Here is an 18,933-nt window from a genome sequence, read left to right on the forward strand (position 1 = left end):
GGGTGTAAGCAATTGGAAGAGGTAAAGTTGGGTGAGTGAGCTAAATATGGGGCCTGTTGAACAGTTACTCAGGAGTTAGACTATGTATTAAACAGTCTACCTTTTCCTGAGTAACCATTTTGTTCTATTTCACCAAAACTCTTCAAAGTCTCCAAATTAAAAGTGAGACTTTTGGAGGGCTCCAGGATTAGAGGATTAATGCAGAGGAAAATTCAATTTCCCATGCAATTCCTTTGGAGTGTGTTTCAATAGAATTTCTGGAGAGTCCCCATGTGCAACTCGATACTGGATCAATGGCGATCAGACCATCAAATAATCTGGGCCTATATTCCAGTGACTGACCATTGGCGGAAAATAGCTAGACCACAGTAAATTCTGCAGCATAAAACTCAGCAGGTCTGTCAGCATCTGTGGAGAGAAGGCAGAGTTAACATTTCAGGTCCAATCACCTTTCCTCAGAACCAAGCCATTGCCAGGACTGGAAAGTGCTGTAATGATTCTAAATGATGCTTTCCTTAAAAATATTCATCCAGCATGACCATGAAAGAAATCAAGATTAATGTACTTTTAAAAAAAAGTTGCCTCTTATATGACAAAGTAAAAACATGTTGGTTTTGGATAATTTGTCTGTCCCAATTTGGAGGAAAACATACTGCAAAACATACACGGTGGGCGGCACGGTGGCACAGTGGTTAGCACTGCTGCCTCACAGCGCCAGAGATCCGGGTTCAATTCCCGCCTCAGGTGACTGACTGTGTGGAGTTTGCACGTTCTCCCCGTGACTGCGTGGGTTTCCTCTGGATGCTCCGGTTTCCTCCCACAGTCCAAAGATGTGCAGGTCAGGTGAATTGGCCATCCTAAATTGCCCGTAGTGTTAGGTAAGGGGTATGGGTGAGTTGCACTTCGGCGGGGCGGTGTGGACCTTTTGGGCCGAAGGGCCTGTTTCCACACTGTAAGTAATCTAATCTAAAAAAAAGCCAGTGTAGCATTTTCAATGTCAACGCGTTGGTGGAATTGGGCAAGCTATAAACATTGTCGAGACTTGAGCCCTGCTTTTTGTCTGCATTACAGTCTTATTCTGAGGGTATGTAATGTTTTGATAGGCAACTGATGAAAACATTGGGTTACAAATGCAATGATTTCACATGATTCTGAATACATGTGAATGGTCAGTATCATGGAGAAGGAATAAACATAGCATCAAGCCACTCTTAGCTCATTCCCTCATTGAGGTCCCATCAAGGAGTGAAGCACTGAGTTATTAAAATAAAATTTGAGTCACTGATCAGTGGCTGCAGGATCTTTCTATTAGGAAAGCAGAAATGTAAAGGGAGAGGACTTTGTTACATGCCTATACTTTACTACTAAAATTATAATACATGGAGGTGTCAGGTAGGTTGCCAAAGAAAAAGAAAATACATTCAAAAATATCACAATATAAATACATTGAAAAACAAAAGATTCAAGGCTTCACCTCAAGATTATGAGTAATACATTATCTGTTGTGATCTACAAGCTCAGAGCTTTTAAGAATAGTAGACAGTATGAACACGTACACAAAAAAAACTAGATGTTCAAATCTGGAGTTTATTTGAGTATCAATGCAGGCATAGGCACACATGGTTGGATGACCAACCAACACAGGCTTATTAAAAATCAGTGGGTTCTAGCATAAAGAATTCGTTTGTTCTCAGAATTTCAGCTTTCTGCGGTGCTTCATACAACTGACGAATTACTCAGTTTTTGAAATGCAACACACTTGATGTATTCCAGAATATACAATTTGTTAAGCAATTGTGAATGCATCAATTCATCGTGCACTCTCTCCTCCCAAGTGTACTGCCCTCCTATCTTTCTCTCCATGCTCCCTTCAAATGACTATTTATACCCACCCACTAAGATAGTGGACGCACTGGTAGTAATCTTCCAAGAACAGTCCCAGAACACTACAACTGGGCCTTATACAAGAGACTGAACTGTAGCAAAATGAACAGTAGCACCAGTAGAACATTGCAAAACAGATTAGTTATGTTAAGTGTATTAAAGTCACACTCGAACCAATTTAAAACACAATCATTCCTGCATCAGTAGATGGATAGTTCCTCAAATCACTCACTGCCAATGCTTTAACACAAGCATAGTATTCTCATTACTATCTTAAAAGGCAAAAACCATTGACCCTGCTGACATCAAACACCATTAGACATTGGTCTCAAACTTGCTGTCTCCTAATTTTCAGAAATGAGACACAAGTTGGTAAATGAGTGCCAGGACTCTGCAACAATTGTTTGCAAAGTTTAAATTTTTTAATGGGCTGATTTGTACTGCCCAGGATTCTCGGTGAATATTTTCAACTATAAGCTGAGGGATAGACTTGACCAGATACATGGAACTTAGCTGCATACTTATTCAGAAACTTTTACACTCTTAAATACCTGGATTAACTCCATGATTAGCTAGCGTAACTCAACCAAGCAACATATTCAATCTTTCAATCATTTCACCGAGTCAATGAGCTTCCCACTCAGTTTCCTTGACCTGACTGCCCATTCACCAACTCACTCAACAACTGAAAGATTTGGACCTTTAAAAATTGACCCAAACAAGGCAGCTACTGTTCTGAAGAGGGGGCACATCCTCCATTCTTCCCTCTCTGCTTGCACTTGATGATCTGCTGCAAAGAGACTGCATTGGTCCTTCAAAGTTTCAGCTGGAATGCATGATTGAAAAATCCTGAAAATATCAAATTACAAAACTCTCATTTCACCATAAAGTTAAAGCTTCCATGCAGTCCAATTAGTTTTCCATTGTCTGAAATATCTGGAAAGTAGTTAAAAATCATACAGCACAGATGATGACTATTCAATCAATCATGTCTTTGCAAGCAAAATAGATAAAAGGGGAAATCAGTGGACATAATAAGATTTTCAGAAGGAATTTGATAAGGTACTACACATCAGGCTACGAAGATGAAAACAGCCCATGTCATCAGAAAATTAGCAAATAGTGGAATGGCACAGAAATCAGTGCTGGGCTCACAATTACAGTACTTACAATATATACGAATGGCTTAGATCAGAAAAATGAATGTACTGTAGGCAGGTTTGCATGTAATACAAAAATAAATGGGAAAGCAAGTGGTGAGGTTGACATAGAGTCCGCAGAGAGATGTAGGTTAAGCAACTGGAAAAGTGTGAAGTTACGTACTTTGGTAGTAATAAATAGGGGAGCTGAATATTATTAAAATAAGGAAAGACTAGACAGTGGGATTTGAGTATCCTCATCCATGAATTACATAATGCTAGCATCCAGATTCAGTGATAGGGAAGGAAAATTGAATTTTGGCCTTTTTTTCAAAAGGAATGACGTATACAAGTATGGAGGCTTTATTAAACCTATACTTAGCACTCGTCAGATCATAGCTGGAATTCTGTGAACAGTTTTGGTCCCCTTGTCCAAGGAAAGATAAATTGGTACTTGGAAACAGTTCAGAGAAGGTTCACTTGGTTGAGGGACTGGTCTTATGAGGGGAGGTTGAGTAGTTTGCACCTGTACTCATTGGATTATAGAAGAATGAGAGGTGACCTTATTGAAACATGCAAAATTCTTAGGAGACTCAACAGGGTAGATGTAGAAACTTTGTTTGTCCTTGTGAGAGAGTCTAAGACAAGAGGCATAATCTCATAATAAATTTTAGACAGAGATGAGAAGGAATTTCTTCTCTCAAAGGGTGTGAATTTGTGGAATTTTTTACCACAAAGGGCTGTCAAGGCTGGATTGTCAGGCCATTCAAAGCAGAGAAATAAAAGTTTTTATTTAGCAAGAGGTTCTGGGGAAAAGACAGTTAATTGGGGTTGAGGATTATCAGATCAGCCACAATCTAACGAAATGGTAGAGCAGCCTCGATGGGCTGAATGGCCTATTCCTGCCACTACATTTTCTGTCATCCTCCTTAATCCTATTTCTTCACTCGCACTTGTGGTAACCACCTTTCATTGTTCTCCATCCACAACCCTCTTCCCAAATCAAACTCTAGTTTCTCAGTCTCTGGCCTGGCGAAAACAATCTCCCAATTCACTGACAACAACACTTTCAAAATCTCACGTAAGGTTTAGCCTAAGTTCTCGGTTCACCACAATAGCTCTGCAATTTATTCCATCACAACCTCTGGTCTCCTTCATTTGCACACATCCTGGCTCCTCCTCCAGTGCAGATTATATTTTCATTTCCTTCAGTCCAAGGTTCCAGACTTTATTGGATATAACAGACAACTAACATAGCCATTCACCATCAGATCTCATGGGACAACTCAAAGTACTATCAGATCATGCTTTCATCTGCCAAAACTGCTGGCTATTTCAGAATTGTCCTGGAATATAGATAACAGCTTCTATTCTCGACTGGAAAGGGCCTTCCTAAATCCCTCTCTGTTCTCTCCTCCATCCCCAAATACAAAGGAATTACAAGGGGATCTGACTGATAAGTTCAAGTCCACCCATTCAACTGTACCTAGCTTCCTTTCCACTAGACTTCAGGTCAAACATTCTCAAATTGCCCTAGCCATGAAACTGCATCACTCTGCGCCTTTGGCCCTATCCAATTAAAATTTCTGACTGCTGAACACTCTTCCTGGTTCCCATAATTGTTAAGAAGGGTTCCCTCCCTTCAGATACTGGTCACCTTCTCTCAACTCTGGTGTCACTACCCTCATCTCAAAACGAATTCTCAAACCATTCATCCTTGCAAACTATATTATATTAGATTTGATTTATTGTAGTCTATGTACCTAAGTACAGTGAAAAGCTTTGTTTGTGAGCACTACAGGCAGATCATACAAAGGACGTACAGATCATAGGGTGCCTAGACAGAGTGAGGCAGACAGGTCACACTGCACTGCGCAAAGCAAGATCAACATTATTTGAAGTTAGAGAGTCCATTCATCAGTCTAATCATGGGAGAGAAGAAGCTGTTCTTGAACCTGTTGGTGCATGTGTGTTCAAGCTTCTGTATCTTCTGCCTGATGGAAGAGGTTGTAGGAGAGCAATACCAGGGTGGGAGGGGTCTTTGATGATGTTGGCAGCCTTGCCACAGCAACGAGATGTGTACATAAGAACCTCGATTATCCAACTATCAATTATCTGAATATCGGATTACGCGAAGGAGATCTCAAGGTCCCGATAGAAACATTACATCAAAGATTGTTTCCAACACTGATCGCGTCTTTTTATTACAGTGATTAAAAGTGAACTTGGCTTACTGAAATGCTGCCGAGAACAGTCCTGGACATCAGTGGGGGCCCAGGCACCGTCTCCAAATGACTGACCTCTCACCCCCTCTCTCTCCCTCCCCACCCTTTCCCTGGAGTTTTACACAGGCCTGGAGCCTAAACTCCCCTTCCCCAGATAATCTCTCTAACACTATCCTGAACAGGGCAAAGGTGGACCCTGTCAAAAAGTTTCAGTAAAACGTTGTGTGTATGTGTGTGTGTGTGTGTGTGTGTGGGTCTGTCTGCCTGTCTGTCTGTGTGTGTGGCTGTGGCTGTGTGTGTGTGTATGTGTGGCTCTGTGTGTGTGTGTGTGTGTGTGTGTGTGTGTGTGGCCGTGTGTGTGTGTGTGTGTGTGTGTGGCCGTGTGTGTGTGTGTGTGTGTGTGTGGCTGTGTGTGCGTGTGTGGGGCTGTGGCTGTGTGTGTATATAAGTGGCTATGTGTGTATATGTGGCTGTGTGTGTGTGTGGCTGTGTGTGTGTGTGTGTGTGTGTGTGGCTGTGTGTGTGTGTGTGTGTGTGTGTGTGTGGCCGTGTGTGGCCGTGTGTGTGTGTGTGTGTGTGTGTGTGGCTGTGTGTGCGTATGTGGGGCTGTGGCTGTGTGTGTATATATGTGGCTGTGTGTGTATGTGTGGCTGTGTGTGTGTGTGTGTGTGGCTGTGTGTGTATATGCTATTTGGAGACTCACCTCCCCACCCCCCAAAAGCAGCAGCAGCAGTCTAGTTTTTGGTGTCCAGTCCGGCTGCCCCTGAGAGGGGGTGGGGAGCAGGAGTGGGGCAGGCAGGGGGATGGTGTTGGACGGGGTTGGGTTTGGGCATGGGTAGGGGGAAGAGGCGCAGTGTTGGATGGGTTTGGGGGTGGTGAGAGTCGCTCGCGTGCGGTGTGCCGCTGCCTAGTCTCCTGAACGGGGGAGTGGACTTAACAGAAAACTCCAAGCCCCAGAGGAAAGGCATTGAGTCAATTAACCGAATAATCGATTATCCGAAAAAAATAGTGCCTGCCCATCTCGTTCGGATAATCAAGGTTTCTCTGTAAATGAAGAAATGGATGGGAGGTTGGTTTCCATGATGGTGTGGGCTGTGCACACCCTTCTGTAGTTTCTTACAATCCTGGGCAAAGCAATTGCTATACCAGGCTGATATGTATCTGGACAGTATGCTTTCTATTTTGCATCTATAAAAGTTGGTGAGGATCTTTATGGACATGCCAAATTTCCTAAACTGCCTAAGGAAGAGACATTGTTGTGTCTTCTTGACCATCGCATCTATGTGGGAAGTCCAGGACAGGTTGTCGGTTATTGACACTCCTGGGAATTGACACTCTCAAACTCCTCAACCTCTGCTCCGTTGATGCAGATGCAGAGTGTTCTCCTCCTTTCTTTCTGAAGTCAATGATCAGTTCTTTTGTTTTTCTGACAATGAGAGAAAAGTTGTATTCACTGCACCATGACACCAACCCCTCTATCTCCTTTCTGTATTCTGACTCGTTGTTCTTCAATATCCATTCTACCATGGTGGTGTCGGAAGCAAACTTGTAGATGATGTTTGTTCAGAATTTGGCATACACAGTTGTGGGTGTATAGGGAGTGCAGTGAAGGCTGAGAATACATCCTTGAGGGGCTCCAGTGATGAGGGCTATCATGGAGGAGCTGCAGCTGTCCATCTTCACTGATTGCAGTCTGTGGGTCAGGAAGCTGAGGATCCAGTTGCAAAGGGCGGAGCCAAGACCTAGGTCTCGGAGCTTTGAGATCAGTCTGGAGGGGATTATGGTGTTGAAGGCAGAGTTGTAGCTGATGAATAGGAGTCTGACATAGGCTTCCTTGTTGCCCAGATGTTCCAGGGAAGAGTGCAGGGCCAGGGAAGTGGCATCTGCTGTGGACCTGTTTTGCCGGTTGACAAATTGCAGAGGATCGAGGCAGACCGGGAGGCTAGAGTTGATGTGCGTCTTAACAGCCTCTCGAAGTACTTCATGATTGTGGAGGTCAGAGCCATTGGGTGGTAATCATTAAGGTACACTGCACGTGCTTTCTTTGGTCTGGGATGATGGTTGTCTTCTTGAAGCAGGTAGTTGCCAAACTCCTTTTCCTCACCAGTGTCTTGGAACATGTTGATGCCACTCAAATCTTTGTCAATCTTTCCCATCAGTCTATAGTTGAACCCCTCCAATCATGTTTCAACCAAAATGACTCTTATCAACTGACATCCTGTGAGACTGTAACAAAGTCAAACTACCTATTTTTGTTCTTCTTAACTTGCCTCTGGTTGCTGTCACAGTTGACTACACCATTTTGTTTCAATGGATCTCCACCATTGTCTAGCCAGGTGGCCCTGAACTCATTTGGTTCTATTCTTATCTATTTAATCACCTGCAATGGCTTCTCTTTGTGGTCCACCTCTGGGTAGCCTACAACTACTTATCCCCAAGATCTGGCCTGTTGAACATCCCTGACTTTCTCAGTTCCACCAATGGCAACCATGCCTTCACCTACCCAGATCCTAAACTCTGGAAGTCTCATTCAAAACCTCTCTGCTCTCCTACCTCCTTTTCGATCTTTAAGACCATTCTTCAAACATAATTTCTGATCAAGCTTTTGCTCCTCTACCCTAATGTCTTCTTATTTCATTCAGTGTCAAAACCTGCTTTGATATGCATTGGGATGTTTTATGACATTAAATACCATACATAAATACAGGTTGTTTTTGTTATAAACCACATGCTTTGATTGTGGATATCTGCTTAGTTTGTAAAACAGAAATTTCTGCAGACATTGCCACTGATGACAGAACATAGTCGACCTTCAGCAAGTAATATTTACACGTGTAACAATGGAACCCATTCACATAGCATTCCCTTTGGGAGCTGCAGAAGATTTCCTCACTATGCTATAAGTTTAAAGGGTTTCATTTTAATGGGGTTACCTGTTTGTATTATATAGATAAATTATTTCCATTGATGTTTTTGATGGCTTTTGAAATGATAAGTTAATTGCTCAAATCTCTCTGTGTAACCATGAAGAAGAAACCTTACAAAGTATAATATTTGAACTTCCTTCACGGTTCCAGAGATTTGGTTTTGTTGAAAAATTAGTGAGCTGGTCAATGCAAATAGAATAAAAACAAATGTTAAGCAAATCCTGGCACCAAGCAGGTTTTGCAAGTTGAAGGATTAATTCTCTATCTAAACCAGATTACATCATTGCATATTACAGTAAACACTGCTCTTTATAAAATAAAAGGTCATCCACCTGAAACACTGGGCAGAATTTTACCAGCCCTCAGGTGGCGTGTCAGGAGACAGACCTGCTGGTACCAGCTGGTATGATAGTAGGAAACTATGCAGGCTAGCATCAAAGTATTACCCAGTGGTGGGCTGTGGTACAGATTGGCTGCCCATTCAATAAAGGTGAGCAAACAATTTACATAATTAAAAGGTCCATCAGGCACTACATTTGTTCTTCACAAGAACCATAAATAGAACTGAAGTAGATGGAGGATAAACTTGAACAGGGAATACTTTATTGTAGGTTTCTCATCTCCACAGTTGGGTTTAGACTGTCACCTGACCCACTCTCTTAAAGGGGCAAAACACATCCAACAACCTACATAACACCCTCTCCCCTTTATTTCAAAACCACGGGAACAATTCACATCCACACAAACTGTTTCTCAGAGGGATGGCAATTCCTAGAAGACTGTCTCCTTATCTCAGGAACCTTTTCTAGTTCAGTCTCCTAGACTCCTGGGTGTTCCTGTTGTTCTGCAGATACATCCCTTTGTGATTGGCTGTTGTTGCCAAGATGCTGCTGTTGTCTCCTCCCTCGGTATAGCCAAATCTAGTTTGAAGTCACATGACTTGGTTGAGACTAGTGGTCCCATCTGACGCGGCTCAGTATTTCTGAGGGACATCACCCATTATGGGTGAGGTGTGGTGACCAGCTGGTCCACGTGTCTCCTCCAAACCAGGGCATCCCTACCCTGTACCGCATATGACAACAGTCCTGTTGAGCCATCACCATCACAGGGATCTATTTTTCCTCCAGACATATAATTCCAGGCAAACACTGTCTCTGCTCTTTGAAATACCCTCCACTGTGTAAGGTTCCTGCCCTTCTGACTAGCTGTACTACCTCTCATTCTACTATCTCTCTGGTCTCTTCCGGCTGCAGTAAGTCAAACATGGTTCTCAGCTGGTGTTTGAATATACTACCGAGCATAGGGTCTTTGTGCATAGTGTACTATGACACATGCTGAGGAACTTGTTGATTCGCCATCCTTGTGAGGCTTTAAAGACTTATTGCCTGGCCATCTGTCATAGAAAATCATGCAGTCAGACAAGTGAGATTGGCTCCATGTCACCCTAAGTACTCCTCAAATTCTTTCATCATAAACTGTGGACCATTGTCACTCAACTTGTTCAAGGCTCCCAAACTGAAAAATATTTTATCCAGTCAGTCTATCATAGTATCAGCACAAACAGACTTACCACCTGGTAACAGAATATAACCACTCCCTAGGGTCACCTGGTGTGGGCATCCACAACCAGCAGTAACATCTGTCCTTCTATTGGTCCCATAAAGATCCATGTGAATCCACTGCCACAATGTTTAAGGTCATTCCCACGGGTGAAGGGCGACAATGGCAGTGCATTCCCTGTTTGATCACGATCCCACTTTCTCCACAATCTGAAAGTTCACCTTTAGCCTCCAAAGGTAGCTCCTGGCTATTTCTTTCATTTGCACCATCTCGAGGTGCCTGTGGTGCACTTGTTCCAGGACCTTTCCTCTTAAAGGGGGGTGGAATAACATCGGTCATTCTCCACATTAAACATCTGACCAATATGGACAACTCCCACTTCCTGGACAGATAAGGGCGTAATTCCAGGCGGTTTCTTCCTCTCAGGACTAAGTCCACCACTAGGCTCAAGATGGGTTCATTACAGGTAGCATTCCATCTCTGACTGACTGACACCAGTACCTGGTTTTCCTAGGCCAAGCACATGGCTTTCAGGTTCCAGTCAGGAACATTCTTATTTCCTTGACATAATGTCTCCATTGCTGTGCTTCTCCAACTGTTGGTATCTTATTTTATATAAGTAGGTGACAGTGCCCATCTCTGCAGGGTGCTGCTGCTGATGATGGCCAAAATGGCAGTTAATGGCCTGTGATCTGTCAGCAGCTCAAAGTGCCTGCCATAAAGGAAACGGGTGAACTTCTTAACAGCGAACACGATGCCCAATCCTTCTTTTTCCACTTGGGTATACTTCTCCTCCATCTTCATTAGTGATCTTGATGTGAATACAATTGGCTTTTCCTTTCCATTCGGTAAGATGTATGACAGTACAGCGCTCATAAGGCAAGGCATCACACATTAACTGTAGTGATAACCTTTGGTAAAATGAGTCAACACATCTGACTTTCTCAGGGCTTACTTAACCTCTCGGTGAGAATCCTCATGTTATTGGATCCATTTCCCAATAGCAATGCAAGGGTTTTAGCACAGTTGCCAGATCAGACTTGAACTTGCCATTGTAATTGACAAGTCCCAAGAATGATCTTAGTTGAGACACATTCACTGGTCAAGCAACCTTCATGATAGCTTTCATCTTCTTGGGAATCTTGTGGAGTCCATCACCAATTACATAGCCCAAGTATCTATGGAGGTTTTAAAAAAAACTAGTATTTCTCCCTTTTTACTTGTAGTCTGTGCTCCTGCAACCTTTTTGGGGTTTCTGCTAGGTTTTTTAAATACTCCTCTTCGAAGGATCCAGTATGCAAAATATCATTCAGATAACACTGAACACCTGGCAATCCACTCAAAATTTGGTCCATGGTCCTCTGAAATAGAGCTGGCACTGACATGATGCCAAAAAGTAGTTGCTTGTAACAGAACAGTCCCATGTGTCACTATTGTCAGCAGCAGCTAAGACTCCTTTGTGACCCCCATCTGCAAGGTGGCCTGTGACAGATCCATTTTTGAAAATTTCTTTCCCCCAGCCAGTCCAATGAACAGGTTCTCAATGAGTGGAAGTGGTTTCTGAACCTGGGCTGGGTTGACTGTGACCTTAAAAGTCACCTCAAATCCTCACTGCACCATCTTTAAGACCGGACCGATCAAAGTGGCCCATTCATTGGTGGTTACTGGTTCCAAAACTCTCAGGTTCACCAGCTATTCCAGTTCTGTCTCCACTTTAGGCCAGATGTGAGATGGTACTGGACACACCTTCAGACTCCTTGGACAAGCCTCCTACTCCAACTGAAGTTTAATTTCTACTTCTTTCATTTTCCCCAGGGTTCCATTGAACACATCTTTACAAATCCCTTGCAAACTTGTCTTCGAGTCCACCAGCGTATTGACCACATCCCAATTTAACTTTAATTTCTGTCACCAGGAGTGTTTGAATAATGCAGGGTAGTCACCTTTCACTACGTACAGAGGCAGTTCAGCACACTAGTCCTTTAGCTTTACTTTCACCAGTATGTAGCCCTCAGTGGCACCACTTGTTCCATACGCAGTCAGTTCTTCAACAATGCAATGGTTGCATTCTTGTGCAACTCCATAACATACAAAAACCATGCTTTAGAAAGAGCACTTAAAGTTTTGGTAATGTAATCCCATGACAGCCAACACATGCTTTAAAAGTTCGCACTTTAGAAACAGTGTCCCCAATCCATCAATTACGTTACAGCAAATTCACATTGACAAAACACATGTGACGTCTGTAGTGTAATCTCGGCAGACTTCAGCGACAGTGCCTTTAACCTTTCCCTATATATTGATTTGGGAATCAGAGGCACCACTGCACCAGTATCTGCTTCTATCTTTACTATCATTCCCCCTATTAAAACTGGGATCTGTTTTACCCCATGTACCAACAGGATGGTTAAGCAAAACTCTGCTGACTGTGAAGGAGAAAGTGAGGACTGTAGATGCTGGAGCTCAGAGTCGAGAGAGTGGAGCTGGAAAAGCACAGCAGGTCAGGCAGCATCCAAGGAGCAGGAGAATCGACGTTTCAGGCATAAACCCACTGAACTGAACTCGCAAGTCACTTAATTCAAGGGCAACAACTGATGAGTTACAAATGCTGCCTCTGCCAGTGACACCAGCAACCATTTAAAAATTAGGCAAAACAGTCATTGGAAGAATGCCTCATCACAGAACTTTCAAAGAGGCATCAAGACTCTAGAGGCTCCCAGTCATTTCCTTCCTAAATGCCCAGAGTTTCGTCAACTGTGCACACTGACCATTCTATTCCATGATATAAAATCAAAATACTACAAATATTTCAAGTCTGAAATAAAAACAGAAACTGCTGGAAGCACTCAGCAGGTCAGGCAGCATCCATTGACAGAAAAAGCACAGTTAACTAGATCATGCTTTTGATGAGAGGTCATCAACCTGAAACATTAAATACTTTTCCCAGATGTTACCTGACCCACTGAATATTGAATAGAATAGAATGAGAGAATGATGACACCAAGAAAGGAGGCTATTTAATTAGTTATTCCTGTGCTAGCCCTTTGAAAAAGCAATTCAGCTAGTGCCATTCCTCTGCCTTACCGCATCCCCCCCACCCACCCTCGTGTTGCAAATCTTCAGATAATGAACCAATTCCATCTTGAAAACCTCAATTAACCCTACCTCTATCACAAATATAGGTAGTGCATTACAGATTCTAATTATTTGCAAAACGGAAAGGATTTTCTTCATATTATCATTACTTCCATTGACTGTTAGCTTAAAACTGTACCCTCTGGCTTTCAATCTGTTTACAAATAAGAAACAATTTCTCCTGATTTAATCTGTCCAGATCCATTATGCATTTAAAAGGGTGTTTACCAAATCTTCTCTCAACCTTCTAAACCCAAAGGAAAACATTTCTCCAACCACCTGTTTAACTGAAATTCTTTATTCCTAAAATTCTTTGAATCTTTTCTGCACCCTTGCTAATACTTTGACTTCTTTCCCAAAGTGTGGTGCCTAGAACTGCATGCAACACTCCATTGTTCCTTTTTTTTGCATAAGTTTAAAATAACTTCCTTGCTCTTATATTCTATGTCACTATTAAAGCAGCACAGGATACTGGTGCTTTATTCACTGTAATCTCAACCTGATTTATGCAAATAAACAACTAGATCCCTTTGCTCCTGCATTCCTTTTCAAGTTGTACTTATTATTTTCTATTGTCTCTCTACAATCCTCTTACTAAAATTAATCACTTCACATGTCTCTGCATTAAATGTCATCTGCCATTGGTCTATCCATCCACCAACTTCTCCATGCTTTTTGAAGTTCTAGCAATATTCACTGTTCACAATGCTTCCAAGTTTTGTATCATCTGCGATATTTTGAAATTGTGTTCTGTGCATCAAGCTGTAGGTCATTAATATATATCAGGAAGAGCAGTGCTCCTAATATTGATCCTTGGGGACTTCCACTATAAACCTTCTTTCAGTTTGAAAAATAACTATTCACCATTACTATTTCCTGTCACTCTGCCAATTCTGTATCAGTTTGCCATTGTGTTTTTAATGTCTTAGCTCCCTGGCCTGGTTGCAATCTATTCATGCATAGTAATTACCATGTGCAGATCTGAACTACACAGTAATCACTAAGTTATATGCATTGTGAACTGGTGATTGCAAGAATCAAAACAAATGATAATACTTGTTTATCACTGGTGTTGAGATTCTCACTCTTTCTCCTGAACATACTGCTGTTAACTAGTTGGCAGTTCCTACATATTGGGAAACAAAACCCTGGAAAAGACTGGCTGAGGGTGAGTAACACGTAACGTGCAAAATAAATTGATGGTATTAGTGTATGTAATTTGATCATCATGCCATAGCAGATGAGGTAGGAGCTGGGAAGAACCCAATATTACATACTGACATCACGAATGGTCATGACAACTCCAGATTCCACATACCTTTTTGTGATGGCCCCATTTAATCAATTTTCTCCTTTGATATCTATAATGCTCATATGGCTGGAAACCTCTTACAAGTGACTTGTGTTCGCATTATGATGGAATGAAAAATAGGCTAAAAGTGGTTTGCTCCAGAAGCAATGTCTTATTTTTCATGCAAATAAAGAGAAAACCTGTATGATCTGATTAGTAAAACTGATTAAATGATTTTTGGCTCCACACAATGATGGTTTTGTTTAGAAGATGAGATATGCAAAAATATGAAACACTAAATTACTTTTCAGTCAGCGAGCCATAAATTTGGGTTTCAGCAATATATTTTACCACCTCAAGCCAGGCAGCAAGTCACTGGCTGAGTCTGCAAACATTGTGCAATAGTCTATGGTCCAGACTTGCCACTACTGTTATTATAGCAGATACTAGGAGAGAACCTCTCAAAGAGGTGAAGAAAATAGAAAGATTTATTTTCCTAATGTCCAAAGAATGTTCCCAGTTCATTTTTTTACATTTTAATAAAAAGTGAAATTCCACACATTAAAGATACTTCAGCCTTTTTTTATGTAAACAATCCTGTGGAAGAAAATCAAGGACAGCAACAGTCAGAAGATTTTTGATGTCTCAGAACAACCACAGATAGGCAATTAATGTCAGTATTGCCTGTAACCTCCCTAACTATTCTGAAAATCTGCTAAAAAACTGTGAAGTGCATTGCAAGTATAAACTTTACTATTCTTCTTTACTCATAAAGATATTACAATTTCAACAAAGCAAAACCTGACCATTTTTTATTATAACAGAGCCCAAACTTCTCCTCAGAATGAAAGAAGTAGCTAATAAAATTTGGAGATTTAGTAACCCAGAACTTCAGGATGTGTTGCACTATAAAGATACGTCAGGCCTAATTATGAACTCAAAGTAATTAACATCAGCCGAGAAAGAAAGATTAGAGAACTTTAGGGGAATAAAAGCTGACAAATCCCCAGGACCTGACAGCGGACAGTTTAGGTTCTGCAGTGTTAGACTCAAAAATGATACCTCCAAATGATACTGTTCAGGGTTGATGGTTAAGAGTTAATTGGACATGACAATTGGACATGAAGTAAAGTGGAAAAGTGCATGAAAACAGCCTGATTTGACTGGGGGGAAACAGCATAACCTTGGATTGTCCATGGGAACAATTTTCTTATACAGTTAACATGGATCCACCTGGAAGTGTTTTCTGCACAATGGAATGACCAGAAAAGTACTGAAAATACTGCAAAGTGGTGATCCAACATATAACCAGAATAGTATAAATATCAACAACCTTGTCCCACTCGTGGGATATTCTCCATTGGAATGGAGTTTGAGAGACTGGGACATTCCCCCATTAGATTGGCACCGGGGTCATGTAATCCGAGGTATAGCTCCAAGTGCCAGCCAACACCCAGGACTCCCAACAGGCCAAACACAACAAAACGCACTTATTAAATATAGCTAACAGATTCATTCATTAATTTGTATAAAGTAGAGGCAGCTAATAAATTTGCTTCATATCAAAACACACGTGTCTTCTTGTATTGATTTTGTTCTGACCTGAAAGAATCTATTTGGTACTTTCAGCCTAACAATACAGGTTCTGGATAGGTAGCTGAATCGACAGTGGATACCTGAGACATGACACTCTAGATCTTCAAAATTACAAGTTAGGAATGTTACACTGTTGTTCAAAAAAGCAGGAAGAAATTAAACAAGGAACTTCTAGCCAGTTAACCTGACATCAATCATTGGAAAATGCTGGAATCCATTATTCAGGAATTTGTAATGTCATTCGGAAAATCATCGGATGTCAGGAGTCAACATGGTTTTAAGAAAAGGAAATTGTGTTTCATGAATTTATTAGAGGTTTCTGAAGGAGCTGGTAATTGTAGTATCCTTGCCTTTCCAAGAGAAATTCCCTAAAATACCAGATAAAATGTTATATGCCAAAACAAGGACTCAAGAAGTTTGTGGTCATATCCGAAGCACTGATTGAAATAAATGTAATCAGAAAATAGGAATAAATCGGGAATTTTCAAGGTGGCAGTCATTTACAAACATTTTGATCATTTTGACAATGAGATCAAGAGCAACTTATCCAGGTTTGCTGATGATACACAGCTAGATGGGAATGTAACCTGTGACGAAAGGCCTCAAAGTGATATAAACAGGTTAAATGAGTGGTCAACATGGTGGTGTTAGATAGAATATAATATAGGGAAGTGAGAGGCTATAGATTTTGGTGGTAAGAATAGAAAAGCAACATTTTTTAAGAGGTATGAAATTTTTAAAGGTTGATGGTCAGAGAGTCTCAGAGCTGAAAATGTGTTGCTGGAAAAGCACAGCAGGTCAGGCACCATCCAAGGAACAGGAGAATCGACGTTTCTTCAGGAAGGGCTGATGTCCGAAACGTCGATTCTCCTGTTCCTTGGATACTGCCTGACCTGCTGCACTTTTTTAGCAACACATTTTCAGCTCTGATCTCCAGCATCTGCAGTCCTCACTTTCTCCTGGTCAGACAGTCTCAATTTGGCAGAACTGCCAATTCAGCACAGCTGACCAATCTGACTTACCAGTAGCTCTATAGGCTCGACAGTGGCAGTGGCCAGAACAAGGACTATACAAAACCACCGATGCTAATTCTTGCAGACCAAGATCAGGTAAGAGCTGAAATGCGAGTGGATCTTTACATGCATGGATACGTTGGGGACTGGGGGAGCTCATAGCAGGGATGGTTGGTGACACCAGGGGGCTTTGATGGAAAGGTGTAGTGGATGCTGGCATCTGATGTAAAAAAGGGGCCTTCAGGGAGGCTCTGCACCCTTTCCTTCTACCTTAAACCCAAGGAGATTAACCTGCCTGGCTTTACCCCCACATCAACCCTAAACTGTACCTGCCTTAGAACGAAGGCAAGATGGAAAGCAGCCCTATTGGCCATTATAGACTCCAATGGAGCCATTGCAGACAAGCCTCCATATACCTCACTGCTCCACATACAATTGATGACAAGTCAAGGATGGGCAGATGGACTGGGAAAATGCCTTGGGGAATTTTACATCATTATCCTCCCACCCAATAAACTCATTGGTGGGGATACTGTAAAATACTGCCCCACGTCTGATTTCTCTCACCAGCTACTCCTCTCACAGTGAGCAAAAAAAGAATAATTTTATGTTATAAAGTAATAGATCTCTCTTTCCTTTCAGGTCAATGCAAGTGACTCCATGGACTTTCAGAGAACTGAGAAGTTCTCTCAAAATTTCTCAGTCATAAACAACGTTAAACAATGATAGTAAAATAAGGGAGCACATCGAAACTGGCAAAAGTTACTTTCAGGACTTATATCAGAAGTTTCTCTTTACAAGAGAGTGATCAACATGTAAAAGAAATTCCAGATACACCATGGAGGAAAAATCCTTAGTTATTGAAGAAATGATTTAAAAGATACAACATACGATTCATCAAGTTCTCTCTGAATGGATGAAATAAAGATGACTGTCTTAATTTGTAATTAACTTGTACACACTAATGATGTAATTTCAAATTACTTCATTTTCAAATACCAGCCAATTATTGTGTTAATTTTAAATGGAGACAAACCTGTATCAACCTCATTGACTTTTCTTTTGTGTGATGAACATGACCTGCATGGATCATCACTGTTTCGAGTTGCCATGATGTTGTACTTCTGTTAAAAAGAAAAACAAGTTGTCTTAAATAAAGATGTTTCATTGGAAAGCAGTGCAAGTACATTTTTTGTAAGTACCCAGTTGCCAGAACTTTGTAAATTTTCAGTTTTTCCTTCCTTTTCTAGGACAACATTGTATGTGTGGAATTCAATTTCAATGGAAACAGTTAAGATGTTCTTCATATGCTAGCTAAACATCCTGAAAGAACATTCCCGATTGCAAACGTCCTCATTCCCAGCGTATTCTCATTGGATTTAAACACGCAAAGGCTGCAATCCATAGTTCACAGCCCCAGTGGCCTTTAGCACTGACAATTAACATAAACAAATACATGACTGAACAGCCCGATCATCTGATTGGAAGATAGACCTTGCAGCAAGCTGCTATGAAAGATGCACTCACTATAGGACCCTTTGGAAGTCCTGACACTAGAATTACCGGGAAATTTAAATTTTTGATGGACAAGTGCCATGCATCTGGAACCATTCCCTGCTTTACCTATTCACTTACTAATCCACCATGCTACAATCCCTCAACCATCTTGCCTGCCACCCTGTTGCAGACCCCTGCCTCACCTACCTACACCCTGCACCTGCCTCAACCCACCTATCGCTGATTCATCGATTCCCAAAATGCCTTCGGGGCCCTTTAGACCCATAAATGGAGTAGTTGCTGCTGTAAAAAATAAGGGTGGGCTTGGACCACAACATTGATCATGCATTACACTGGAAGACTCCCAGATCAGGTACTGCTCCACAAGTTTCAAGAACCCTGGAAGTTCAGGCCAAAAACATGGAATTCCAGGGTACAATAAGAAAATCATAGCAATCCAACTTTGATTACCCCTTCTTAGAAGATTTGGTCCTAGGCATTTCTAGTACCTATCTATTGCTCAAACTTCCAGGTGTGCTTGTGGGTGTAGAATTTGGCCAAGCTCTATCCATCCATAATCCAGCTCCTGTAAGCTGCCTGAGTTGGGGAGCCAATTTGGTAAAACATTTAACTGCCTGTCCATGATCTATGTACTATTATGAAGAC

At 41.6% G+C, this 18,933-nt stretch overlaps 1 protein-coding gene across 1 annotated transcript in view; it reads right to left on the minus strand.

The window, feature by feature from the left end:
- LOC140457801 (bcl-2 homologous antagonist/killer-like) overlaps positions 1 to 17,897 on the minus strand; it is a 35,140-nt gene extending 17,243 nt beyond the window's left edge. Inside the window, exon 1 of the mRNA XM_072551421.1 lies at positions 17,807 to 17,897. Within this exon, the coding sequence (XP_072407522.1) occupies positions 17,807 to 17,882 (76 nt within the window). The 5' untranslated portion in view covers positions 17,883 to 17,897. The remainder of the gene's footprint in view (positions 1 to 17,806) is intronic.
- Between the last annotated feature and the right edge of the window lie 1,036 nt (positions 17,898 to 18,933).

This window comes from Chiloscyllium punctatum, chromosome 32 (genome assembly GCF_047496795.1).
Source record: "Chiloscyllium punctatum isolate Juve2018m chromosome 32, sChiPun1.3, whole genome shotgun sequence".
Classification (NCBI taxonomy): Eukaryota; Metazoa; Chordata; class Chondrichthyes; order Orectolobiformes; family Hemiscylliidae; genus Chiloscyllium; species Chiloscyllium punctatum.